We start from the raw sequence: 27,297 nt of genomic DNA on the forward strand, positions 1-27,297 counted from the left end.
TGCTGCTCTTTTGCATTTAACAGAAAATTGTAGCAACGTGGTAAGTTATAACAGGGGTGAAGGAAAAGTGGTGGATATATTGAGCAGGATATGACTGTGGGGCATAAATATCAGAAAGCAGAACGGAGTAGGCAGTAGCCGTGGCTGGTCCTTGCAGGTGGATGGGTGGTGATGCGCCATCGGGGAAAGGAGGCTCAGCCGCGGCCTGGGTGAAGTTGGTCCTTGGACCAGTGTGGGCCTGCAGTCGTCTGTGACCAAACAGGCTCCACAGTTAAGTATAGGCTCTGAGAAACACCATTATGACAGTGAAGCACGTGAGTTTGTACCTGATTTGTGTACTGTTTTCAAAAGTATTGATTTACAGTAGATTGAAAGCTTTTTTTTTAAAGAATCCACCATATTTGAGAAGCATTGATGTAGGCAGAGGAATTTTTATTAAAGTATATGTGTAGAGGACAAAGACTAAAACTACTTTTGACTTTAGGAAACAAAATTCACAAATGGATCTGGTTTTAAGAATGGTAATGGAGCCGAGACCGGTTTGGCTCAATGGATAGAGCGTCGGCTTGGGGACTGAAAGGTCCCGGGTTCGATTCCGGTCAAGGGCATGTATCTTGGTTGCGGGCACATCCCCAGTGGGGGGTGTGCAAGAGGCAGCTGATCGATGACTCTCTCTCATCGATGTTTCTAACTCTCTATCTCTCTCCCTCCCTCTCTGTACAAAATCAATAAAATATATATTTATTAAAAAAAAAAAAAAAGGAATGGTAATGGAGCATTTAAAATATGGGGTTGGAGGCAGAGAGCCAATCAGAAAGTACAAAGCATCTAAAGCCTGGATGGTTAGGATCAGAGATGAGGGTTGAAGAGGAATATAGGTAACAACCTGGACTTTCTGACCAGCTGAACCTGAGAGTAGTTGGAGTGTCTTGACTTAAGAATGACAGATTCTCCTGACTGGGGATATATAGGTAATAGAGCTATTATCAAGAAATAGTTGGAATATTCTTTGTGCTCAGGAACACAAGAACAACAGGATGCAGGGTGGGCTGATACGATGAGTTTGAGGTATTTGGGGCATAAGCAAGACAGCTGGAAACGAGTTTGGTGTGCATATTAATTGGGCTGTAAGCTATGCTGCTATGACAAAGGGACTCCAAAGTAATGATGTAAATAAAATAGAGTTGTCCCTTGAACAACATGGGTTTAAACTGGGCTGTTCACTTCTCCCCAGATACCGAAGGACAACTTAAGTTTTTTGGGAGAAAGGGGGGGTCAGAAGTTATACACGGATTTTCAACTGCATGGGAAGTTGGTGCCCCTGACTTGCATGTTCCAGGGTCAACTGTCATTTACTTCTCAAGTGACAGACAGTTCAGGGATCAGGGAGTGGTCCAGGCTTAGGGTTAAGCAACTTATACAATATTATCTAGGGGTTCAGGGTTCCACTGTCTTACTGCTCCATCATCCCCTCCCCCAGGTGGTATTGCTCATCTACATGGTGAAAGCTGGCTTACCGGCCCCAAATCCTGTTCAAGCCCATAGGAAAGGGAAGACAGAGCAGAGGGCCTGGAAACAGCACTGATATAATTGGCTTACTACCCTGTGAGGAACACTAAAATGCCTCTAGCTGGATAGTAGTGTTCATTAAAACTTAGGGAGATCTATAAGTAAAAGACAGTGGGCACGGGACAATTATTACTCTATCACAGAAGGGAGGAAACAAAAGATTTTGAAGTGAGTGGTTTGTAATTGGTTGTCAAAAGTATGATAGTGGGTCCTGGCTGGTGTGGCTCAGTGGTTGAGTGTTGACCCATGAACCAGGAGGTCACAGTTTGATTCCTGGTCAGAGCACATGCCCAGGATGTGGGCCTGATCCCCAGCAGGAGGAATACAGGAAGCTGCCAACCAATGATTCTCATCATTGATATTGGGCTCACCCTTTTTCTTTATCCCTCTCTTTTCATCTCTGAAATAAAGAAAAATACGTTTAGAAATAAAAAAAGAAAAGTTAGCCCTAACTGGTTTGGCTCGGTGGATAGAGTGTCAGCCTGCAGACTGAAGGGTCTCAGGTTCAATTCCGGTCAAGGGCATGTACCTTGGTTGTGGGCACATTCTCAATAGGGGGTGTGCAGGAGACAGCTTAATGCCAGTGTGTGTTTCAAACTAATAAGAGTCCAGAGATGAAACAATTTTGGAAGGTATTTTGGGGAGCCAGAGAAAATTTAGCTAAAGAAACCAAGTTCTGTTCTCTCTGGACCCCTTGGTTTTTTGGGGGATTTTTTGTTTTTGTTTTTTTGGACCCCTTGCTTTTTATTAACACAAACTAGAGGTCTGGTGCATGAAAGTTATGCACCCGGGTGAGGGGGTGTCCCTCAGCCCAGCCTGGGTTCTCACAGTCCGGGAGCCATTGGATGATGTCTGACTGACGGTATCAGGCCACTCCCCGCAGTGAGGGCCAGAGTCGTCAGTTGGACATCGTTGGTGCTGCTGCAGAGTGTTCGTCAGCCATGAACCCTGCTTCTGGCTAAGTGATGCTCCCCCTGTGGGAGTGCACTTCTCCTGTGTTGAGCGTCTGCCCCCTGGTAGTCAGTGTGCATCATAGCAACTGGTCATTCCACTTTGCATATTAGCCTTTTATTATTTAGGATTGTCCTAAAGCAAGGTAGATATACATATCAAAAGGCAAGGTTTAGTATACAGAATCCATTGTCAGATTGGGGGAAACTGCCTATGGCAGTTCTGATGTTTGGCCAGCAGGAGGCAATAACTTGTAGATTGGAATGCCCTCAGCTGTCTGGAAGCAAGCAATCATTTATGCGTCCTTTTCAGGTTTGGGGAAATGCCCTCTGCCACTCCAGATGATTCAGCCCTGCTGACTTACTGGAATTGGCTTTCTGCAGCAGTTGATCGATGTTTCTCTCTCATCAATGTTTCTCTCTCTCCCCCTTCCTCTCTGTAAAAAATTAATTTAAAAAAATGTTTTTAAAGAAAAGTTAGTATGCTAGGCTATCCATGTGTCTCTCACATCAAAGTTCCTCTCCTCTACTTCCCTTCCACTCTAAAAATCAGTGGGAAAAATATCCTCAGGGGAGTATTAACAAAACAAAATTTTAAGCAATTTAGATGGAAAAAAGATAGTGTTTTGAAACAAAGTAATTTTCCAGCATGAGTTTGGGCATATCTAGATGAAACCCAGTAGTTGTGCAAATGAATGCAGATTTGAGCTCACAAAATTAACTTCTCAAGATGAGTTAATTGTACAGATCCAGCTGAAACAATAGTCCTCTATGAAAACGAGATCAGATTCAGGAGTTCTCAAAAGCAACTCCCCAGCAAATCTAAAGGATAAAAAAACAATTTTTGTTAAAAGCAAATCTGGATAAAAAAGAATGAAGCATTTGTTGTGAAAATTAAGCTCAGATTCATAAATTCTCAAAACTAACTTCCTGCCATGAAGTTGAGCAAATGTAGCTGACACAGCTCTTTTTGTGAAAGCAAGTTCAAATTCACAAATTCCTCACATATGTAATCTCCCAGCATCAGTTTGAGCAAGTTTAGATAGAAAACAACAGTACTGGCTCTGGTGAAAGTACAGATTTATGAGTTATCACAAGTTGCTTTCCAACCTCTAGTGCTGGCCAAGACTTAAGCACACTAAAGCTCTCTCCCACTGATTACAACTAAAACTTGGGGAAAATAAAATTACTTGAGGACGGGGAAATAAAATCAGGTGGGGGAAGTGAGTCCAAACTTACAAAATCCATACGACGTGTTTCCTGGTATTTTCTTTTTTCATGGCTTTTACCTCTGAGGTGACGTTGTAAAACCCTAAAAGAACCCCTCTTAGCTCTGGCCAGATGTCCAGGAGAAGGGACCCTGGGAACTAGAGAATACTGTATGAAATCTATTTTTTCTCCGACCCTTAAGGCAGGCAAAAGTTGCAAGACTAACAGTTTGGCTCTAGCAGCTAAAACTGCTTCCCGGCAGAGCAGTCAGGAAAAGGGGACACTCAGAAGAAGGATAATCACCATTTTATTTTTCTCTTCCTGTTTCACCCAAGGGTGGCCCTGCCATAGAGCTATAACGGTAGTGGTGTTACAGGCGGCTAAAACTACTGAAGAGCCTTGTCTTTCTGACCGGAAGTTAGATTGCCTGCTGAAACAAAAATATTCCTGAGGGATTTTAACAGAATCTTAAGTCTCACAGCATAATAGTCAAAATGTCCAGGATACATTCCAGAATCACCATGTGACCACTTCTCAAGGGAAACATCCATTGACAGTTGCCAACTCATATCAAAACTGTAGAGCAGCTATTATAACAGTACTGCGTGAAATAATATAAACATTGTAAATGGAAAGATTTCTTAGATCCTCAACAAAATACAAGCAAACTGAATCCAACAGTGTATTAAAAGGATTGTACACACTTATTGTCAAGATGTCAGCATAGGTAAATGTGCTCACATTCTCCCACGACAACATCAAAATTACAACTTAGACCGAAACCGGTTTGGCTCAGTGGTAGAGCGTCAGTCTGCGGACTGAAAGGTCCCGGGTTCGATTCGGGTCAAGGGCATGTACCTTGGTTGCAGGCACATCCCCAGTAGGGGGTGTGCAAGAGGCAACTGGTCGATGTTTCTCTCTCATCGATGTTTCTAGCTCTCTATCTCTCTCCCTTCCTCTCTGTAAAAAATCAATAAAATATATTTTTAAAAAATTACAACTTAGCTACAGAACAGTCATCGTTCAGAACCTGAAATCTAGCAAAATGGAAGTTGTACAATTAGGGACTTAAAGAAGAAGCCACATTGAGATTGGTAGGGGTAGAGATGTGGAATGCCCTAATCCACATGTGTCAAACACAAGGCCCGCGGGCCAAATCCGTCCCGCCAGGCCTTGCAATTTGGCCCGCACCGTGCTGTCATCACTGCACTCCGCTGTGTTTCCATCACAATGAGTTTATGACTGTTCAGTAAACCATTCGGCCCGCGATTTAGGCTGGATTTTAGATTTTGGCCCCTTCTCTGATTGAGTTCGACACCCCTACGGCCTAATCCCACACTCCTGTGTGGCAGATAAACATTAGGAGGGGTATCTTGGCTGTGGGGGTACCCCCTGAGGAGCAAATGCTCCCAGCCCCACACCAGGCCTCCCAGCCCAGGGTTTCAATACCAGGAAAAGTACCCATCACTTCTAGCTGTGAAAACCAGGGGACATTTTGGCTAAGAGGGCTGCTAGAGTCCCAGACAGTTCCTCTTAAATGCCCCAGAATAATTCAAAGACCTACATGTAAGGACTAAACCTGTAAAACTCTTAGAAGAAACATAGGGGGAAATAGTCACAATACTGGGTTTGGCGATCTTTGGATATGACACCAAAAGCACAATCAACAAAGGAAAAACAGACTAGACTTCATCAAAATTAAAAATGTGTCAATAGTCACTATCAAGAGAATGAAAAGGCAACCCACAGAATGGGAGAAATGTTTGCAAATATATCTGATAAAAAATTCATGTCCAGAATATATAGAGAACTAAACTCAACAACAGAAACAACCCAATTCAAAAATGGGCAAGGGACTTGAATAGACATTTCTCCAAAGATACACAAATGGCTAATAAACACATGAAAAGATGCTCAATGTCATTAATTGTCAGAGAAATGCAAATCAAAACCATAATGAGACTTCACACCCATTAGGCTGCCTGGTATTATTTAAAAACCAGCAACAGAGTGTTGTTGAGGATGTGGAGAAATGGAACACTCATGCATTGCTGGTGGAAATGTAAAATAAAATAGTGCAGCCATTAGAAAAAAGTACGGTAATTTTTCAAAAAGTTAAACAATTACCAGATAACTTGACAATTTCATTTCTAAGTATATACCCAAAAAAAACTGAAAGCAGGGATTCAAAGCATTATTTATACACCCAAGTTCACAGCAGCATTGTTCACAGTAGCCAAAATGTGGCAACTGTCTCTAAGTGGGGGAATGGATAAGCAAAATGTGTGTGCAGCCAAAATGTCCAGTATACAATCCAGAATCACCATGTGACCACTTCTCAAGGGAAACATCCATTGACAGTTGCCAACCCATATTAAAACTATAGAGCAGCTATTATTGCTGCATGAAATAATATAAAAAAAGAAATACTGTATGATTCCACTTATATAACATACCTAGAGTATTCAAAATCCTAGAGACGGTACAATGGTGGTTACGAGGGCCCGAAGGGAAGGGAGAATGGCGACTTCTTGCTTAATGGGAACAGAACTTCAGTTCTGCAGGATGAAGAGTTCTGGAGATAGATGGTAGTGATAATTGCACAACAATATGAAGGTGCTTAAGACTACAGAAGTTCCAGAGAGATACCTCAGCTGTGTGGCTTGCCACTGAAAACGGGGGACTAAACCTCAAGCTCCCCCCCCCCTCCCACTACCACCACCACCAGCAGCAGCAGCAGCAGAGAGCACCAGAACTGAGAAAGGGGCTCACATGACATCTGGCTGTGAAAAACAGAAGGGTTGCTGTTTGCCAGGGAGAGATGGCTGGAAATGCAGGCACCCTCTTAAAGGGCCAATACATAAAATTTTGTGTGCTAGCCACTCACCTTGGGCTCCAGTAGAGGGAGGGCAGAGTGGGCTGGAGTTGTGTGAGCGTAAGCTAGGGTTGAGGACTGTGGGGTTAGAACTTGGAAGGCAGGCATCCTGGTTTCCTATGCCGAGTCTGGAGGACACCTTTCTCAGGCAGACCTTTGCTATCCAGGTTCTTTGGACTGGGGTCAGGCAGTTGCCCAACCCAGTGGAGTGTCTCATGCCCATTAACTCAGCGTTTTTCAACCGCTGTTCCGCGGCACACTATGTTGCCTGGTGTGCCGTAGGTGCAGACAAGACAAGAATTTTATAATTTTTCACTATTTTGTTTACTTAATATTTTATAATAAAGTAATTATAAAATACTTTCTTTGTGTTTATTTGATTCCTATTCAAGAGAATTACTTTATATATAGTCAATATAGGCACAGAGTTAAATTTTTTAACATTTTCTAATGGTGGTGTGCCTCATGATTTTTTTATGAAACAAGTGTGCCTTTGCCCAAAAAAGGTTGAAAAACACTGCATTAACTGACTGAGAACAAAAATTAGCCTCCAGGCAGAAGCAATTTCCCCACCTTGGAAAACCTCTCGCCCCCCCACCAGTGGACGATAGCCTGAGGCTACTCAGGACTGAATTCAGTCTGCAGGCAGAGGTGGGTCTCTGGAAGCTTCGGCAGGGGTGTCGAACTCAATCAGAGAAGGGGCCAAAATCTAAAATCCAGCCTAAATCGCGGGCCGAATGGTTTACTGAACAGTCATAAACTGTCATTGTGATGGAAACGCAGCGGAGTGCAGTGATGACAGCGCGGTGCGGGCCACATTGCAAGGCCTGGCGGGCGGATTTGGCCCGCCAGGCCTTGTGTTTGACACATGTGGGTTAGATGGTAAAAGTTCATAATGAAGAATTCCTTTAAAATTCCACCAAACACACAACATCACTTTTTTCGCATGCAAGTCAGGTTTTGGCGTGGGCTGCGGAGCCTCATTTTTGTCCAACCATTGAGGCCGCCTTTTCAAATTAACATACAGCACCCATTGTTCATCTCCGGTAACAATTTGCTCTAAAAACAGCAAACGGTTTTGACGAGAGAGGAGCGAACTGCAAATTGTGACTCTTTGATTACGGTTGTTGTCGGTCAACTCATGAGGAACCCATTTTCCAAACTTTTGGACTTTGCCAAGTGCACACAATTGATTGGAAATTGTTTTTTGTGAACAATTTAAAGTTGTCGCAAGCTCTTGTTGGGTAATTTGAGGATTTTGCACCAAAAGAGCTTGAAGAGCTTCTTGATCAAAATTGGACACACGGCCTCGACCACTCTTGTCATCTAACGAGAAATTTCCCTCGCGAAATTTCTCAAACCAACGCTGGCATTTTCTGGCGCTAACTGCATCTTGACCAAGAGCACTACAGATGTTTTTTGCAGCCTCACTTGCTTTTCTTCCTAATTGGAACTCGTAAAGCATGCAGTGCCGAATATGCTCTTCATCCGCCATCTTCTTAGCCCTAGTTTTGCAACAAAAACCAAACCAAACACAAACTTTTTCAAGCAAAACTTGTTAATTGCACTTCACACGTTCTGTAGATACCACGTGTTTGAAGGTTATGTCAATACAAGTCAACGCCAAGCAAGATTTTAAACGAATGTTTAAAAACGACATTAATTATTACTAGACCCGATACATAGTCACAAACCCAAATAGCAGCCAAAACAGACAAAAACACAACCCCAAACAAAATAACGAGAATTCTCCCGAAGAGCTAAATACAATGGAGATAATAGATTTCTCAGACATAGATTTCAGAATAATGATGGCAAAGATGTTTCACAGCATGAAAAAAGATACAGTAACTAAGAAGATTGACATAGCACTAATAAAGAGCACAGTAGATTAGAGGAAGACGAGGATTGGATCAGTTCATTAGAAGACGTTAAAAAACAGAGGACAAAAAAGAAAAAACAAAAACACAGGTGGCCCTAGCTGGTTTGGCTCAATGACTAGAGCGTTAGCCTGTGGACCAAAAGGTCCCAGGTTCAATTCCAGTCCCTCAGTTGCAGGCTCCTCCCCAGCAGGGCCCTTGGCTAGGGTGTGTGGAAGAGGCAACTAATTAATGTGCTTCTCTCACATTGAAGTTTCTGTCTTTCCCTCTCTTCCACCCTCTAAAAAAAAATTAAAAAAAAAAAAATCAATGGAAAAATATCCTCGGGTGAGGATTAACAAAAACAAAACAAAACAGTTTAAGGGAGTTGTGAGACTCCCTTACATGAAATGTAACAATATTCACATAATAGGTGTGCCAGAAGAGAAAGAAGTGAGCAAGGGATAGAGAACATGTTTGAAGAAATGGCAGAAAAATCTTCTAACCTGATGGAGGAAAAAGTCACACAAGCCCAGGAGTTCACGGAGAACCTCAAGCAAGAAGAACCCAAACAGGCCCATGCCTGATGCATCATAATTAAAATGGCAAAAATTAAAGACAAGCAAGAAAAAAAGCAATGTGTTACCTACAAAAGATTCCCCATAAGGCTGTCAGCTGATTTCTCATCAGAAACTATAGGCCAGAAGGGAATGGCATGAAGTATTCAAGGTATTGAAAAGCAGGGATCTGCCGAAACCGGTTTGGCTCAGTGGTAGAGCGTAGGTCTGCGGACTGAAAGGTCCCGGGTTCAATTCCGATCAAGGGCATGTACGTTGGTTGCGGGCACATCCCCGGTGGGAGGTGTGCAGGAGGCAGCTGATTGATGTTTCTCTCACATCGATGTTTCTGGTTTTCTATCCCTCTCTCTTCCTCTCTGTGAAAAACTCAATAAAATAAAATAAAAAATTATGTTAAAAGTATTACATAAGTCTCCCTTTCCCTCCATTAACCTCTCCCCAGATGCTCCACCCCCCAGCACATTCCCTCATCCGGCTACTGACTGTGTCCTGTGTCCATTGGTTATGCTTATTTAAATGCATACAAGTCCTTAGGTTGATCTCTTGGCCCCTTGACCCCCTACCCTGCCTTCCCTCTTAGGTTGGATAGTCTGTTGGATGCTTCTATGACTCTGGCTCTATTCTTTTTTTTTTATTAAATTATTATCTTTGTACATATACTATGGCTCTATTTTTGTTCATCAGTTTATGTTGTTCATTACACATTTTTTTTAAACATCAACTTTTTAAAAATATATATTTTATTGATTTTTTACAGAGAGGGATAGAGAGTTAGAAACACTGATGAGAGAATCATTGATCAGCTGCCTCCTGCATACCCCCTACTGCAACCAAGGTATATGCCCTTGACTGGAATCGAACCTGGGACCTTTCAGTCCACAGGCCGACGCTCTATCCACTGAGCCAAACCAGTTTGAGCGTTCATTACACATTTGTTTTATTTCCCCTTCTTCCTTGCATAAAAGGCAGCATAGTTTATACTACTGAATTTTGCTTTCTTCATTTAATATATCATGGAAACTTACTCCATACCAAATCAGTGATATAATTTCTAAATTACATCTAGTAAAACATTTCATTCACTTCCCAGTTGAATGTTTACCAGCCACTGAGCTAGAAACAGACAGGAAAATGAGTAAATACAGTCCTTAGTGACGTTAGCCTCCAGTAGAAAGGAGAGCACGTAAGAAACCATGAGTGCTCAGAGAGAAGGGAGCCAGAGGCAGGATGTTCAAAAGGACTGACGCCTAAGCTGGAAGAATGAGAGAGCAGGTGAAGCAACAGCGCGTGTACAGGCAGGCTTAAGGGCAAGGTATGTTGTGGAACGGGCTGAAGTTTAAAAATTTGAGTGTGGCAGAAACCAGTTTGGCTCAGTGGATAGAGCCTCGGTCTGCAGACCGAAAGGTCCCAGGTTCGATTCCAGTCAAGGGCTTGTACATTGGTTGCAGGCACATCCCCGATGGGGGGGGTGCAGGAGGCAGCTGGTTGATGTATCTCTCTCATCGATGTTTCTGGCTCTCTATCCCTCTCCCTTTCTCTCTGTGAAAAATCAATAAAATATATTAAAAAAGAATTTGAGTGTGGAAGCAGGGTGTACAAGAGGGAGGCAGAGACGACTACAACCTTGAAGACAGAAGAGAAGCAGTCCAGAGATGGAAGATGCTGACATCTTGCCATAATAGCAGACAGCAGCTGTGCGTCACTGCAGGTTGCCGAGGGTTGGAACTGCATTACCACCATTTGTCCAACATCCAGAACTGAAATATCATTGCTGACATGTACACATAAGGAACTGTTTGACATAGAAATTGGGATTCAAAAGAGCTGTTGGCCCAGAAAGAAACTCACTACAGACTGATTCATTTACCTTTCAGCATAACCATTATTGCTTGTCTCATTTTGATTCTTACAAGTATATTTCCAGTAGGACATGATCTCACTCATCTAGGGGAAATGGTGAACGGCATAGACTGATGAACAAGAACAGACCCAGAGACAAGGAGCCATGGGTCAGACTGTTGGACCTCAGAGGGAGGGTGGGGATAAAAGGGAGAGATCAACCAAAGGACTTGTATGCACACATATGAGCTTAACCAGCGGTCAAGGACAATAGGGGGGTGGGGGCATGGTGGGGAGGGATGGGGTATTGGAATGGGGGGTTGAGGACAAATATGTGATACCTTAATCAATAAAAATTAAAATTAAAAGAAGAGGGAGGCAGAGGTGCCCAGAAGGAGCTGGAGAGGTGGCATGGCACCAGGTGATACAGTTAATGCCAGGAAAAAGCTGTACTGTGTTATTCAGGCATCCAGGAGACATCGTCTTCAAAACATCACTCAGATTCATTCACTTCACAAGTATTTTTTAAATATATTTTTATTGATTTCAGATTGGAAGAGAGGTAGAAACATCAATGATGAAAGAGTCATTGATTGGCTGCCTCTGCATGCCCGCCATGGGGGATCAAACCCGAAACCCAGGTATGTGCCCTTGACTGGAATTGAACCTGGCACCCTTCAGTCTGCAAGTCAATGCTTTATCCACTGACCCAAACCAGCTAGGGCAGTGGTCAGCAAACTGGGGCTCGCAAGCCACATGCGGCACTTTGGCCCCTTGAGTGTGGCTCTTCCATAAAACACCCCATGCGGGAGCGCACGTACAGTGCGATTGAAACTTCATGGCCCATGCGCAGAAGTCGGTTTTCAGCTCTCAAAAGAAATTTCAATCATTGTACTGTTGATATTTGGCTCTGTTGACTAACAAGTTTGCTGATCACTGAGCTAGGGCCACTTCACAAGTAATTGGCTGCCTGCATTGGCCAGGTCCTGCTGAAGGAGCAGTAAGAAGACATAATTCAAGGAACTCTTAGATGAAGTGGGGCAAATGGCTGGGCAAACACACAGGGAGGGAGACTAACACGCCCGAAGCTAGGAGTGAGGCAGGAGTGAAGGAATACTTCCCAGAGAGTAAGGCAGGTTTTTACCCAGGAGTGGGTGCTTGGAGGAGAGGGCTGGAGAAGCGTCCCCATGCTAATGCGCGGAGTGAAGAGACTGAGACAGAAAAAGGTTCCCCGGGACTAAGACCACAAGCCCACCTCCCGTTGTCCACAGAGCAATGAGCAATCCATGATTTTACTTTACTTTTGATTTTATCAATCCTCACCTGAGGATATTTTTCCATTGATTTTTTTTGAGAGGGAGGGAGTAAAGGACATGAGGAGGAACAAACACTGATGTGACACACACATGGATTGGTTGCCTCCCCACGCCCTACCCGACTCAGATTGAAACTGCAACCCAGATACATGCCCTTGACCAGAATGGAACATGTGACTCTTCGGCGCTCAGCTCAACATGAGGGCTTATTCGTATTGATTTTTAGAGAGAGGAAGGGAGGGGAGAAACTGATCCATTGCCACGAGTAACCCTTTAAAAATAAAATCTGAAATCTTCATTTCATGTAAAAGGCTGCTTTAAGGTTAATGTCTGTCTCTTTAAAAATCTGGTCCCACCTGACTGGTTTGGCTCAGTGGCTAGAGCGTCCACCTGCGGACTGAGGGTCCCGGCTTCGATTCCGGTCAAGGGCATGTACCTTGGTTGTGGGCACATCCCCAGTGGGGGGTGCGCAGGAGGCAGCTGATTGGTGTTTCTCTCTCATCGATGTTTCTAGCTCTCTATCCCTCTCCCTTTCTCTCTGTAAAAACCAATAAAATATATATATATATGGTCTCAGATTGCTCACCGCTCCAGTTTTTGTGTTATTGTTTTTTTAACTTCCTCCCTCTTTAATTGTATTTCCTTAGCTCGTCCCATCCTACTCCCCATTTCCCAACACTTGGTTAGGTGTCCCTCCTATCTGCTTTCATAGTGCCTGTGCTTCACCTAATGCCACTTGCATTGTCTGAATCTACCACTAGTTTGAATGCTGAGGGCAAAACGTGGGTTTAATTACGGTTGTATATAGAGCATCTAGCCTAGGGGTGTCGAACTCAATCAGAGAAGGGGCCAAAATCTAAAATCCAGCCTAAATCGCGGGCCGAATGGTTTACTGAACAGTCATAAACTGTCATTGTGATGGAAACGCAGCGGAGTGCAGTGATGACAGCGCGGTGCGGGCCACATTGCAAGGCCTGGCGGGACGGATTTGGCCCGAGGGCCTTGTGTTTGACACATGTGCTCTAGCCTAACGTCCCAATGCCCAAGTTTAAACGAATGAAGGCTGTCTTCACTGCAGAGTGAGGTCCGGCCTTTTGAACTAGACCCCAGGAGCTTCGTCCTTCAGAGCAATCTATTACTGCAGGTCAAGGGTTCAATCATCCCAGGGCTTGGAGAAACAAGCCACTTAGGTAAGGTGACCGGAAGTCCCGCTTTTTAACAATTTGTCCCGTGGCGCTTTAAAAAAGTCCCGATTTTTTTTTTAATCGGGACTTTTTTTAAAATGCTGCGGGACAATTTGTTAAAAAGCGGGACATCGGGTCACCTTACACTTAGGTTTAAAATCACTTAAGTTTAAAGTTATTTAGCATTAGGCATCAATTTATCTGCAAAGACCGGCGTGCTCAAGCTGATACACTTAAAACCCATCTTTAATATATATATATATATATATAGAGAGAGAGAGAGAGAGAGAGTGAAAGAGAGAGAGAGAGCGCGCGCGCGCGGGCGTTGCAGACTGAAGGGTCCCGGTTAGATTCTGGTCAAGGGCGTGTACCTTGGTTGCGAGCACATCCCCAGTGAGGGGTGTGAAGGGGGCGGCTGATCAATGTTTCTCTCTTATTGATGTTTCTATCCTCCCACTCTAAAAAAATCAATAAAAATGTATTTCTAAAAAAAATAAAAATAAATAAATTTAAAAAATAAAACCCATCTTTTTAAAAAAAAAAAAAGCAGATAAGGCCCAAAGTAACTCCTCCTGAAACCTACCAAACCACCCGAGAACAGCAGCTTGTCCAGTCCCTGGATTTTTTTTTTCCCTTTGACCCCGCCCACGGGGCCACAAATGGCGGAAGCACTGCACGCTACGTCGTGACAGCTCACCTACTGCGGAGGCATCTCCGCGCAGCGCCGGCGGCGGGGGCGGGACGGCCGGCGCTTCCTTCCGGTCGCCGCCGCGGCTCCTCCCCCGCGGCCGCACACGCTCATTGTGGAGCGACCGCGGCGGCAGCCTCCGCAGCTGTTAGAGAACAGAGACCCCAAGTCCTCGGCGCGCGTGAGCGCCCGCGCCGCCCTCTCCCGCTCCCACTCCCACGGCGGGGGCTCCCGGTCCCCCTTTACCCTCCCCTCCCGCCCCAGCTAACCGCCCGGCCCGCGCGGACTCCACGCCGCCGCCCCTCCCCCTCCGGCGGCTCCCGCCCGCCCGCGCGCTCCTCCTCCCCCCGCCCGGCCCCGGCGACGCGCACGCGCGCCAGCCCGGCTCGCGCCCTCTCGCTTTCCTCCGGCCGCGGGACCCCCTCCCCTTCCGCCTCGCGGCGCTTCCTCGCGCTGCGATCTCCTCTGTCCGCCCCGAGACTGCGGGCCTTCCCCCCCCGCCCGCCAACGGCGGGTCCCCGGCTTCCCGGTCCCCTTCGCTTCCCGCGCTCGCCGGCGGGGGCCCGGCCCCGGCCTCCTCTCCCTCCCTTCCCCCCGATTCCCCTTCCGGACGCTGCCATCATGTTGAAGCCTCAGCCGCCACAGCAGACGTCCCAGCCCCAGCAGCCGCCCCCCGCGCAACAGGCCGTGGCCCGCCGGCCCCCCGGGGGCACCAGCCCTCCCAACGGCGGCCTCCCGGGCCCCCTGGCCTCCGCCTCGGCTCCCCCTGGACCTCCCGCTGCCGCTTCCCCCTGCCTGGGGCCTGCGTCTGCTGCCGGGAGCGGGCTCCGCCGGGGAGCCGAGGGCATTTTGGCGCCGCAGCCGCCGCCACAGCAGCAGCAGCACCAGGAGAGGCCGGGGGCAGCGGCCATCGGCAGCGCCAGGTGAGGCGGGTTGGGTTTCGGGGCGCCGAAGCGCAGGCTGCGGGCAGCGGCGGCTCGGTTGCGGCCCGCCGGTCTGGACTTCAGCACCCCGCGCGGGACGGGCTCCCAGCCTGGCCACCTTGGAGGGAGGACGGGGAAGTCCCCCTACTCCCCCCCCCCATGCGGCTGGGGTTGGGCCCTGACCGGTCAGGGGAAGAAGGGTCCCCCCACCGCCACCGGGGCATTTAAGGGCCATGCTCGGCGCTCAGCCTAGTTAGGGCTCGCAGCCCTGGCCTCAGGGGCAGGTGGGGCGCACCCCGCTAGCGCGTCGGAACGAGGAGTTGGGGGGGTGAAGAGGTGATGGGAACCCCAGCTCCATTACCACGGAGGGTCTCGCGGTTCCCGGCTTCGGCCAATGGGGAGTCAGCTGCAGGAAGGGGTCCGGGCCGCAGCCAATGAAGGGGGGCGCGCGGCCCGCAGTTTGGCCAATGGGGAGGGAGGGACTTGGAGCGGGTTGCCACCTCCCCCTTCCTGGTCTGGCCAGTAGGAGGGGAGCTGGGTGGGCGGGGGGCGGAAGGAGAGGACTGGGGGGGAGGTGGGGGGGAATTGCGGCCCGGGAGCCTCCGGAGCGCGCGCGCGCTCTGCGTACGTGCGGGTGGGTTCTCTGTCTGGAGAGCCGGGCGTTCGGGAGCCCCAGTGGCAGGGCAGTGGCCGGGAGTGTGCGTGGAGGGGCCCGTGGCTGAGGGCAGACACCGCTCGGGTCCCTCGGTGCACGGGTTAATGCCGCTGAGCGTGGAGGCACACGCAGGCGCAGTGCATCCTGATCGCGGGAGGGGGTATTTTGAAGAGGCCCGTGGGTCTCAGTGCGCAGGCGCAGACCGGGCGAGGCCTCCCGGTGGATACCTTTTGCGGCTGCGCTGTCCCCCCAGCCCCGCCAACGGCCCCCTCACCACCCTCCTCAACCGCCGGTTACATCAGCCAGCGAGGAGCGGGGTCATCAGACCATTGACGACCCTCTCGGAGCGGGGGACTGGCTGAATGAATCAGGAGGCCGAGAAGGTGGTTGTAGACGGTCTACCGTCCTCCCAGGAATCGGGGTGCCAGGCCCTGAAAGGGATTGTCTTTTCTGTTGGGGAGGTAATGTGCCTGGGCTAGGTACTTCCGGGTCTGTGCTCCCTGAGTTCCGCTCTTCCCTCTGAGATGGGTTATTATCTGATGCCGTAGCAATGGTGTCTCGGAAGGGTGCGTGCAGCCTTGGCCCCTTGGAGAAAGGGAGACAACGGTTGTTGATTGAATTCTATCCTGAGATGTGTCTAGTGGTTTATAATATCTGTGCCTCTTTCCTCTTATAAGGTGCAAGTTTGAAAATCTTGATGAATTTATCCTAGATCAGCATTTTCACAGTGTGTGTGATTCTAGGCTACCAAGTCCTTTGAAATTAATTGTGTAAGGGGGATTGAACAGATTTCAGTAACTACTTTCTTATTTCCTCTTATAGGGGACAAAGCACTGGGAAGGGACCCCCACAGTCACCGGTGAGTTGCTCCCCTCCCTCCAAAGGTACAGAGACCTAAAGGGTGCATTTGTATGAATATAGGATTGTTTAGGTACAGAATTAGTCGGGTAGGCTCAGGAGGGCAAGGAGGGGGCCAGCTCATACAAGGTGGGTGGGAGTACGGAAGTGCAGATTTTTAGAAGGTAGGTGAGATGTTGACTGGCTATTTCTCCCTCCTATGTTACTGACAGGTATTTGAGGGTGTCTACAACAATTCCAGAATGCTGCATTTCCTTACGGCTGTTGTGGTAAGTGGGTACCTAACCTCTAGGTTGTTTGAGGGATGCCATGCATCTGTTTGATTTCTTATTTTTCACACTTTTCCTAGGGCTCCACTTGTGATGTAAAGGTGAAGAATGGTACCACCTATGAAGGTATCTTCAAGACCCTGAGCTCAAAGGTCAGTGTACTTAATTAAATTCACTTATTTTTGGGGTTGTGTGGAAAGAGGGAGAATGAAGAAGGTTCATTGGAAGATGTGGATTGAGTGGTGTTGGACATTGTGGCTGTTAACTCGTTTCTTCTGGCTTGCGCTGGATTTCAGTGCTGCAAGCAATGAAGGGCATAGGTCTGAAATTTGAGGGCTGGATACTTTAATGTAAAAATTTAAAGAGTAAAATTTTAATTTGGGGACTTTAGCTAAGTTCTGTGGCTGATACTGAGTGTTATGCATGATGTTGGGAAGTTAAGGAAGGTAAAGAGAAAAATAGTCATATTTGCCTTCATGCTTCTTGATATTGACCTTAGGTGTTGGAAATGGGACTTTTTTTTTTTTTTTTTTTTTTAGTTTGAACTGGCAGTAGACGCTGTGCACCGGAAAGCATCTGAGCCAGTAGGTGGCCCTCGTCGGGAAGACATTGTGGACACCATGGTGTTTAAGCCAAGTGATGTCATGCTTGTCCATTTCCGAAACGTTGACTTCAATTATGCCACTAAAGGTATTGTTCCATGCTCTTATGTCAAACCCATTCTGGGAGGGGAGAGCTGAGAGCAGTGACATGATGCTGAGTCGCTCCCATAACCGTCCATTTTATTATCTTGCTTTCTGAGGAAGATGACTGGATTTTTTTGAGAATGTGTCTTAATATGTAAGATAATATGGGACAAATTTGGCCTGTGTTGTGGCTCTTCCTGTTTGCTTTATTTTAAACTCCTTGCTGCTTATGAACTTACTAACATGATAATTTTTTAAAATATATTTTATTGTTGTCTTTTTTTTTACAGAGAGGAAGGGAGAGGGATAGAATTAGAAACATCGATGAGAGAGAAACATCGATCAGCTGCCTCTTGCACACCCCCTACTGGGGATGTGCCCACAACCAAGGTATATGCCCTTGACCGGAATTAAACCTGGGACCCTTGAGTCTGCAGGCCGCCGCTCTATCCACTGAGCCAAACCGGTTTTGGCTAAGATGATAATTTTTATGCTGTGTCTACCCAACCCCCAACCGTGGCGCACATAAACTTTGCTTTTGAACAATTTATGGAAAGGGGGGATTGGGAAAAGCCTGTGAGATATCACATGATTCCTGATCTTCATCTCTGCGCCCACAGACAAGTTCACTGATTCAGCCATTGCCATGAACTCGAAGGTGAATGGGGAGCACAAAGAGAAGGTGCTTCAGCGCTGGGAGGGTGGTGACAGCAACAGTGATGACTACGACCTCGAGTCTGACATGGTACAGTCTCCTTCCCCAAGACCCTGAGAGCTAGCAGCTCTGCTGCTGGGGGGTTACTGGCTCCACTGCCGTTCTTGGAACTGGGTTGCTTCGGGGGAGGGGGGTCATTTACTCTTGCCCATTCATGACATCAGATTCCAAACGGAAAGGCACAGAACCTAACAAGATACCTGTTCTCCCACCATCTGTGATTGACAATTGTTAATATTTGCTTCAAGTCAACTTAGCACAAAGTATAGACAAGAGTGAGTACTGTGTAGGCACATTTCCAAAGAAACAGCTACTGTACTTTGAATCATTTAAAATGCTTGTGAGAATTGCTGTTACAATTTCCTTTTTCTGCTGGTTTTGAATGTTTCGTGTCGCTCCGTAGATCTAGTTTATTGCTTTTAACTTGTGTACTGTTCTACTTATGAACCTATCTATGAACATCCAAACTGTATTTCTCTTTTCCCCTACTGATTTGTGCTTGTCATTATAGTTGCCTTATCGAATTTTTAGAACATGCACATATACCAAAATTTCTCTGCGATATAAACCTGAAAATTGATTTCTTAGATTTTATGACTTCAGTTTTACTAGTTATTGCCAGTTTGTAGTTCTAGTTGGCATTCTCACCAGCCTTGCCCCAATTTTTCCACTTCTGGTGTGGTTAGGTTTTTAAATTTTCAGTCTGATGGAAAATGATAGGTCCTTGTCGCTTTCCTTGCTGGCTTTTAAAACGCTCTCCCTCCTTCCTCCTAGTCCAACGGATGGGACCCCAACGAAATGTTCAGGTTCAACGAGGAGAACTACGGTGTGAAGACCACCTATGACAGCAGTCTCTCGTCTTACACGTGAGTGTCTCCACACTCCCCAAGCGCTGCAGTTTGAGGCATGGGGTCACCAACAGGGGAGGGGCAGATCTCTAGGGGGAACGTGGCTTTTGCATGCTTTCCTGGATGTTTGGATTGCTCTCTCCCCACTCCTGTTATATCTTGTGAACTGCTTTCAAAAATTTGCTTTTAATCTTGATTCCAGGCCACCTCCTGGGTAAAATTAACTGCTTGCCCATCTGTCCACACTTTTCTTCTAGAACTTAAAATGCATTTTATGTGTTTTCAGTGTCCCCTAGCGTCATAGATGCCTTGCTGCTCTGCCTGGGACTTAGGATGCCCATTAAATTTGTGCTGGGTTGTGATAGGACTGATAGACTTTTTTTTTTTTTTTCCCTTTGTCCCCTGGCGCTGGGTGGTCTCTGGTGGTGTTCTCAGGGTGCCCTTAGAGAAGGACAACTCGGAAGAGTTTCGCCAGCGGGAGCTGCGTGCCGCCCAGTTGGCTCGGGAGATCGAGTCGAGCCCCCAGTACCGCCTGCGGATCGCCATGGAGAACGACGACGGCCGCACGGAGGAGGAGAAGCACAGCGCGGTGCAGCGGCAGGGCTCCGGCCGGGAGAGCCCCAGCCTAACGCCCAGGTACCCGGCGGCCTGGAGGTGTGGGCCCGCTCCATCGAGGGGCCAAGAGTTGTGTGCACTTGTTTGAGCTCCCGGTTATTATTTTAGGAGATTAAAATGAGAGTGGTTAAGTGCCTTACCCAGAGTAACAAGACTAAAGCTAGAAAAAGATTGTTGTTTCTGAATTTTGATACATATTCTTTCTCTTTTTTTCTCTGCATATTCATCTATATGTATCTCTTATTCCTCCCTTTGTGAAAATAGAATCAAACTGTACGTGATGATCTGCATCTTGTAAAAGATGCACCTTGACCTACTATGTGGTACTGCTTTTCTCATAGGACAGGGGTGGAGAATTACGGAATATTAGCCTGGTTGGTTGGGGTAGGGTTGATAAAATGTAAGGTCATAAGCCTGTAGCCACAGAACATTTAACTAGGACAGAGCTTCAAGTGGTTTTGTGTGTGTGTGTGTGTGTGTGTGTGTGTGTGCGCGCGCGTGTGTGCTGGGTGGAAGGTGGTCTTTAGAAGGAAGGGCTTCATCTTTCCAAAATGTGTGGCTTTGTGGCTACTTGACCTCATTTGAACTCTTCCCTCCACCCCCAGGGAAGGAAAGTATATCCCTCTACCCCAGCGAGTTCGGGAAGGTCCCCGGGGAGGAGTTCGATGCAATAGTTCTCGGGGCGGCCGACCGGGCCTTAGCTCTTTGCCACCCCGTGGTCCTCACCATCTTGACAATAGCAGCCCTGGCCCAGGTTCTGAGACACGTGGTATTAATGGAGGTGAGTGGTGAAGCAGACTTGGGGGGGGACAGGGAAGGATAATTAATTGAAAGGAATGGGTTGGAAGGTTAATGGATTTGTGGTAAAGTAATAGCAGGTACTCTCCCTCTTTTTTTCCCACCTTTGAAAAAACAACAACAGGCCCTTCCCGCATGTCCCCTAAAGCACAGCGGCCTGTGAGAGGCGCCAAGACTCTGTCCTCACCCAGCAGCAGGCCTGGAGAAGCTTCCGTCCCGCCGCCGCCTGCAGGTAAAGCCGGCATGTCCCAGGAGGTGATGGGAGGCGTTTGTAGAAATACCAATGTCGGTGGTTGGAATACTGGGCTGGGAGACAGTTCAAGATGTAAAAAGCATTTTTGAAAGATTTGGGTTTATTCTTTTTAGCAAAGGATTTTTCAGTTTCCCTCATGCAGAAACCCCAATATAGTGATTTGTGGGTGTGTCTGGATTTGTGGGTGTATCTGGCTGGCAGTTAACTTTGTTTAAATTAGTTGCCAACACTTTAAAATAGGGGAAATAAGAAAATTTCTAATTTTCTTGAAGTACAGGAAGTTCTGCCAACACTGATCTGTCCTTTTGTTGTTGTTGTTAATCCTCACCCGAGGATATTTTTCCATTGATTTCTAGAGAAGTGGAAGGGAGAGGGAGAGACACAAGAGAGAAACATCAATGTGAGACACATCAATTGGTTGCCTCCCACACACACCTTGTCTGGGCTGGGGATTGAGCCTGTAACCAAGGTATGTGCCCTTGACCAGTATCAAACCTGGGACCCTTAGGTCTGCAGGCCAATGCTCTGTCCACTGAGCCACACCAGTGGAGGCAACACTGACCTCTCTTGCTGCATGGTTGCAGGTGTCCAGACTGAATCACGACTGCCCTTTTTGAGTCTTTCGTGGTGCCCATGAGGCCATCTCACCTGCTTTGCCCTCCTAGGCATTTGGGTCTGTGAACTTGTATAGAAAAGAGAGGGTAAACTTTTCTTGGTGTTTTTAGTAAGTCCTTTGTACCCATTGGTAATTGACCAGCAGTAACGATTGTGCAGCTTTCCCTTTTCTTCCAGTGGGCCGGATGTACCCCCCACGCTCTCCCAAGTCGGCTGCCCCTGCCCCAGTCTCAGCTTCCTGTCCTGAGCCTCCCATTGGCTCGGCAGTACCAACCTCTTCAGCTTCCATCCCTGTGACGTCATCAGTTGTGGATCCTGGAGTAGGTTCCATCTCCCCAGCTTCTCCAAAGATCTCACTGGCCCCCACGGATGGTAAGAGCCAGGTGGTTCAGGGCTGTGGGCAATGTGAAGTGTGGTTCTGGGGAAAGACCTTCAGTTGTCTGTCTCCTTGCTCAGTAAAAGATCTCGTCGCCAAGGACCCTGGCAGAACTCTGGAATCCCAGGAGCTGTCCCGGTTATCTGGGAAAGGTGAGGACTGGTTTTGTTTTTCCTCTCTCTCTTTCTGCCAAAGTATAATGGCCCTTTGATTAGAAGAGCATTTCAATTGGAAAGTTGTTAGAACTCAAAAACAATGTCTATTCAAAACAAAACAAAAACAGTCTATTGGGACTTGGATTCTTCTGTTTAGATCTTTATGCTGTGGGCTACTGGCGCGTGTAGCCACCTTTGGGAAAGAAATATATATTTTCTCTTTTCACTGTTTCTCGTAGTGCCTGGCCTTCAGAATGAACAGAAACGCTTTCAACTGGAAGAACTGAGAAAGTTTGGGGCCCAGTTTAAGGTGAGAGACGTGTGGGAATGAATTCTAGGATGTTAACAAGATGAAGGTGAAGTGGGTCTGGGCAACTTAAAGAAGAGGCACAGGGCCAGAACCGGTATGGCTCAGTGGATAGAGCGTCGGCCTGCAGACTGAAAGGTCCCGGGTTCAATTCCGGTCAAGGGCGTGTACCTTGGTTGCAGGCACATTCCCAGTGGGGGGTGAGCAAGAGGCAGCTGATAAATGATTCTCTCCCATCGATGTTTCTAACTCTCTATCCTTCTCTCTTCCTCTCTAAAAAATCAGTAAAATGTGTGTGTGTGTATATATATAAGAAGAGGCACAGGACTAGGTGGGATAGAAGAGATGAGAGCAAGGGTGAAAGAAGCAAGGCCTGGGGTCTGGACCGGTGTTCTATGTGTGGTTTTTCTCCTTCCAGCTTCAGCCCAGTAGCTCTCCTGAGACCTGCCTGGATCCTTTTCCTCCCCGGATCTTAAAGGAGGAGGTCAAAGGGAAGGAGAAGGAAGTTGATGGTCTATTGACCTCAGAGCCCATGGGGTCCCCGGTCTCCAAGACGGAGTCCTTATTGGATAAGGAGGACAAGCCACCCCTGCCATCAGCAGGAGGCACGGAGGGGCCAGATCAGCTCCCACCACCTTGCCCGAGCCAAACTGGCAGCCCCCCGGTGGGCCTCATCAAGGGAGATGACAAGGATGAGGGCCCTGTTGCCGAGTGAGTTGGGTGGGGAGATGGGTGGGTGTCGGGTGATGAGGGGCAAGCCGTGAGGATTTACTCTGCTTTTCTCTCGTAGACAAGTGAAGAAATCGACATTGAATCCTAATGCCAAGGAGTTCAATCCTGCAAAGCCTCTGCTGTCTGTGGTGAGATGGCGAAGCCTCTCCATGCAGGACACGGGAATGGGGAGAAGGCCCGAGGGGAGGGCGCTTGCCACCAGGCAGATGTGCGAAAGTGTGGGCTGATTTAGGAAAAACAGACCAATTTCAGGGCTGGTGGCAAAGGATCGTGATGTGTCTGTCCGACAAGTATTGATTTGTTTCTCTCTGATACTTAGCATTTGGCTCAGGGAATGTCTTGAGTGTGGTAGTTATGAGCATGAGCTTCATTTGGACTCACTGACTTGGCTTAAACCCCTGTACTTTCCTATAAGCGTTGTGATCTTGGACAAGCCACTTACCTACCTCCCTGCTTCAGTATTGTCAGCTATAACTCGAGTGTGTCTACCTCATAGGGTTTACGTGAGGCTTAATCAAAATAGAGAGTAGAATGTGTTTGGCACACAATACTCTATAAATGTTGTTGCTGTATAGGCAAGGGGACTGCTATGAGTAATAGAAAAATCGTGAGGAATTTTATACACGTCCTTCCTTGTCTCTTGCAGAATAAATCCACAAGTACCCCGACTTCTCCGGGGCCCCGGACTCATTCTACTCCCTCCATCCCGGTGCTGACAGCAGGCCAGAGTGGGCTGTACAGCCCCCAGTACATTTCCTACATACCTCAGATCCACATGGGACCAGCTGTTCAGGTACGAGAAGGGGCTCGCTGGGACCAGGGTGTAAGAGGTTTGGTTGGGCTGGCGGAGGGACCGGGTCAGACCTGTTCTGGGCATTTGTAAGCTGGTCATTCAGCCTTACCTGTCTTACTGTCCTTAGGCACCTCAGATGTATCCATATCCTGTATCCAACTCAGTGCCTGGACAGCAGGGCAAGTACCGGGGAGCAAAAGGTGAGCAGGGTCGGGAGGGGCAGCCAGGGCTGCCCAGTGCCTCCTGGCAGATGGAGCTTGAGCTCTGCACTGTTTTTCCCCTGCCCCCAGGCTCCCTGCCTCCCCAGCGCTCGGACCAACACCAGCCTGCCTCAGCCCCTCCAATGATGCAGGCTGCCGCTGCTGCTGGCCCACCTCTGGTGGCTGCTACACCTTACTCTTCCTACATCCCCTACAACCCACAGCAGTTCCCAGGCCAGCCCGCCATGATGCAGCCCATGGCCCACTATCCCTCTCAGGTGACTGAAGCGCGGGAGGGACGGGAGGGTGCAGAGGCCTTGCTAGAGATGCATCTCCACGTCCCAGGCAGAAGAGCTGGGTGAGGAGGCAGTCAGTGGTCTGGGTGGTGGTGCCAGGCTGGGGATTCAGTCCTGGTCTGGTAGGATCTGTTGCAAGGCACCTAGACACAAGCCCCAGACAAATAAAAATTAAAGGACAGCCACCACCCACGCCTTCACTAAAGTGTCAGTAAAACAGCACCTACGCAGTTAGGTTATTGGTGAATGTCCAGCAAGGTAGTGTGACGAGGCCAGAGCATTGCTGTGCAGAGGTTGTCTTCCAAGTCCCTCGCTGACCATTTCTCTTTGCCGCTCCAGCCGGTGTTTGCCCCCATGCTTCAAAGCAACCCACGCATGCTGACGTCGGGGAGCCATCCCCCAGCCATTGTGTCGTCCTCCGGCCCTCAGTTCCCTTCAGAGCAGCCCACCCCCCAAGCCCTTTATGGTGAGTTCTGGACCCTCTCTCCAGGCTGTGCTCCCCAGTCCCTTCCAATGTGCTCAGCACTGATTATCTCTCTCCTTCCATCTGTAGCCACTGTCCACCAGTCCTATCCACACCATGCCACGCAGCTCCATGCCCACCAGCCGCAGCCGGCCACCACGCCTACGGGGAGCCAGCCACAGTCCCAGCATGCGGCCCCCAGTCCTGTCCAGGTGCTTGCCGTGGGGGAGCTGAGCGGTCGGGGCAGGAGTTGGGGCTGAAGGAGAGTGGTAGAGCTTGGGGTATTTCCCCAGCGGTGAGGGTTAAGGATCAGTGGGTGGAAGGCCTGGGTATCAGAGTGAGTGGCGCTTAACCTTTCCCTCCCCGACAGCACCAGGCGGGGCAGGCCCCACACCTGGGCAGTGGACAGCCACAGCAGAGCCTGTACCACCCAGGGGCCCTGACGGGCACGCCGCCTTCTCTGCCACCGGGACCTTCTGCCCAGTCCCCTCAGAGCAGCTTCCCCCAGCCAGCTGCTGTGTACGCCATCCATGCCCACCAGCAGCTGCCCCACGGCTTCACCAACATGGCCCATGTCACCCAGGTAAGAACTCAAGGACCCAGCTTTGTCTGGGTCTGTTTTGCCATGAGGACCTTGGCCATGAGACTCCCATTCCTGAGTCCCTGGTGCCGGGCTGCCTCTGCGTCACGCTGCGAACACTGGGATTCTTGGCGCCTTTGTCAGGCTTCTGTGGCGCCCTGACTGCTCTCTGTTTTCTGCAGGCCCATGTCCAAACTGGAATCACAGCAGCCCCGCCCCCTCACCCTGGGGCTCCCCACCCGCCCCAGGTGATGCTGCTGCACCCACCCCAGAGCCATGGGGGACCCCCCCAAGGCGCAGTGCCCCAGAGTGGGGTGCCTGCACTCTCAGCTTCCACACCCTCACCCTACCCCTACATCGGACACCCCCAAGGTGAGCAGCCTGGCCAGGCGCCTGGATTTCCAGGAGGAGCCGATGACAGGATTCGTGAGTTCTCGTTAGCTGGGGGAATTTGGCATGGACGAGCTGATGGGCTGCAGGTGGGGCAGGATGCACGGGTTCTGGGTGGGGAGTGAGGGGTCTTGGAGGCAGGGCTGTCCCACAGGGCGCCTGCCGACCTGCACCTGTCTGTGAAGTATGTAGGGTGGGCAGAAGCCACAGTCGCCGCCGCCAGGGGCTTGCTCCTGGCTCTGTCCTTTGCTTCCCTCCGTCCTCGCTCAGTTGTGATCCAGCAGCCCCCCTCCCCACTGCCTCCCCAGCTCTCAGTGACCCCGACTGCCTCCTGACTTAGCCGAGGTAAGGTCAGCGCAGCAGACAGGGCCAGGCTGGGGTGTGGGGGGCTGAGCTGGGCACACAGTAAGGGCTCTGGCTCACTGGGAAACAGTGTTTGATTTGTGCTTCTGACAGCCCCATGACACACCTTGAGGAGGCCGCTCCTACCCACTCCCCCACACCCCACACTGGACGGCATTGGATGAAGGGACAGCTGCTTGGGTTCTAATGCTCCTGCTCTCTTCTCTTTCCCCTCCAACCAGTTCAATCTCATCCCTCCCAGCAGCTCCCCTTCCACCCCCCGGGGAACTGAAGATTGTCCTGGCCGCGACCTGAGACCTCCATGAGTGGAGGGAAGAGTGATCTCTCTGTCTCTTCCCCCAGCAGCTCGGACCAGTCCCAGCTCCCCACCCCCGCCCCCTTTCCCCGGGGGAGCTGGGGAATTCCTGCCAAGCACCTTGAATGGGAGAGGCCTCAAAGTGGGTGGGCCAGGTCCAGCGGGGGTGGGGGGGTTTCCTGCTCTGCCCCTGCCCCATCCCCACCCCATCTTGCCCTCCCATCCTCTATCCCCCACTGGAGACGGAAGATCTTTTATTTTCTATTATTTATATGTCAGACTTGGGCCCCCTGTTCATTCTTCCCCATTAACTCGAGTGACCTGCCTGAGAGACAGATGCCCCACAAGGATGGTTGGACAAGGACTTTTACTTTTTATTACATAAAAATATAAAAAAAATTTAAAAAATAAAATTTTAAACTAACTTAACCTGCCTGAAGTTTACTTTTTGGAGAATAGTTAAGATTGTGGCCATCGGTCTTAAACGTGGCGTGATGTGGTTGCCAAGGTGGGCCCTTCAGCCTGAGGATGCTGCCCCTCTGGCTCTACTGCTGTAAGGTCCCCCAAGTTTTCTCCACATTGGTCCTCATGAAGTACGTCTGACTGACACTTCAGTGTGTTTGGCCACTGGAAATAAAGTTTGACTGGTGAGTGGTCTTGGGTATGGGTGAGACCTATGAAAAATGAAGTTGCAGTGGGAAAATGGGAGAGGGCTAGGTTGATGGGCCAGGTTATGGGCAATTGGAGCTAAACTAGCAAAGAACCAGGCATGGGATGTAGAAAAATCAGGCTTCAGGTGTTCGGGGATTTTTTTGTTCAGGCATCAGTAGGAATTCTTTTTTATCTGGCCTTGGTTTTGTCTGGGAAAAAAACTATTTCACCCTTAGGGAATTACAAGGACTGGTGCTTAATTGTAGGCAGGGAAATTTAAGCTTTGAGCAAAGCCAGAGAAAATTGGCTAGAACTGGGAGAGGAAGAATGAAGATGAGATATTGGGAAAGAATTCCCAGGATCTGAAACCTGGTGGGCATGGGGGCGGAGAGGA

At 48.7% G+C, this 27,297-nt stretch overlaps 1 protein-coding gene across 28 annotated transcripts; it reads left to right on the plus strand.

Moving 5' to 3' along the window:
* The first annotated feature begins 14,410 nt into the window (after positions 1-14,410).
* Positions 14,411-26,681, plus strand: ATXN2L (ataxin 2 like). Of its 28 annotated transcripts, none has more exons than XM_036412868.2 (24): positions 14,414-14,990; positions 16,468-16,504; positions 16,716-16,772; positions 16,853-16,924; positions 17,312-17,462; positions 18,079-18,203; positions 18,948-19,039; positions 19,457-19,657; positions 20,242-20,417; positions 20,559-20,666; positions 21,462-21,674; positions 21,759-21,830; positions 22,073-22,143; positions 22,559-22,851; positions 22,931-23,000; positions 23,519-23,665; positions 23,793-23,865; positions 23,956-24,143; positions 24,501-24,627; positions 24,715-24,836; positions 24,995-25,207; positions 25,387-25,630; positions 25,903-25,939; positions 26,179-26,681. In XM_036412868.2, exons 1-23 carry the CDS (start codon positions 14,689-14,691, stop codon positions 25,932-25,934), a joined length of 3,186 nt encoding a protein of 1,061 aa, XP_036268761.1. In that variant the 5' UTR covers positions 14,414-14,688; the 3' UTR covers positions 25,935-25,939; positions 26,179-26,681. The 28 variants fall into 28 exon arrangements, with proteins under 28 accessions (XP_036268743.1, XP_036268744.1, XP_036268742.1 ...); XM_036412869.2 differs by having other exon boundaries at positions 26,202-26,681; XM_036412876.2 differs by having other exon boundaries at positions 25,387-25,576.
* Positions 26,682-27,297: the final 616 nt, after the last annotated feature.

This window comes from Pipistrellus kuhlii, unplaced genomic scaffold, assembly GCF_014108245.1.
Source record: "Pipistrellus kuhlii isolate mPipKuh1 unplaced genomic scaffold, mPipKuh1.p scaffold_m20_p_48, whole genome shotgun sequence".
Classification (NCBI taxonomy): domain Eukaryota; kingdom Metazoa; phylum Chordata; class Mammalia; order Chiroptera; family Vespertilionidae; genus Pipistrellus; species Pipistrellus kuhlii.

Coding starts and splice junctions, on each gene's coding strand:
- ATXN2L (XM_036412849.2), top strand. CDS start 14,689: ATGTTGAAGCCTCAGCCGCCACAGCAGACGTCCCAGCCCCAGCAGCCG. Junction 24,144..24,500: donor TGGCCCACTATCCCTCTCAG/GTGACTGAAGCG, acceptor TTGCCGCTCCAG/CCGGTGTTTGCCCCCATGCT. Junction 24,837..24,994: donor CGGCCCCCAGTCCTGTCCAG/GTGCTTGCCGTG, acceptor CCTCCCCGACAG/CACCAGGCGGGGCAGGCCCC.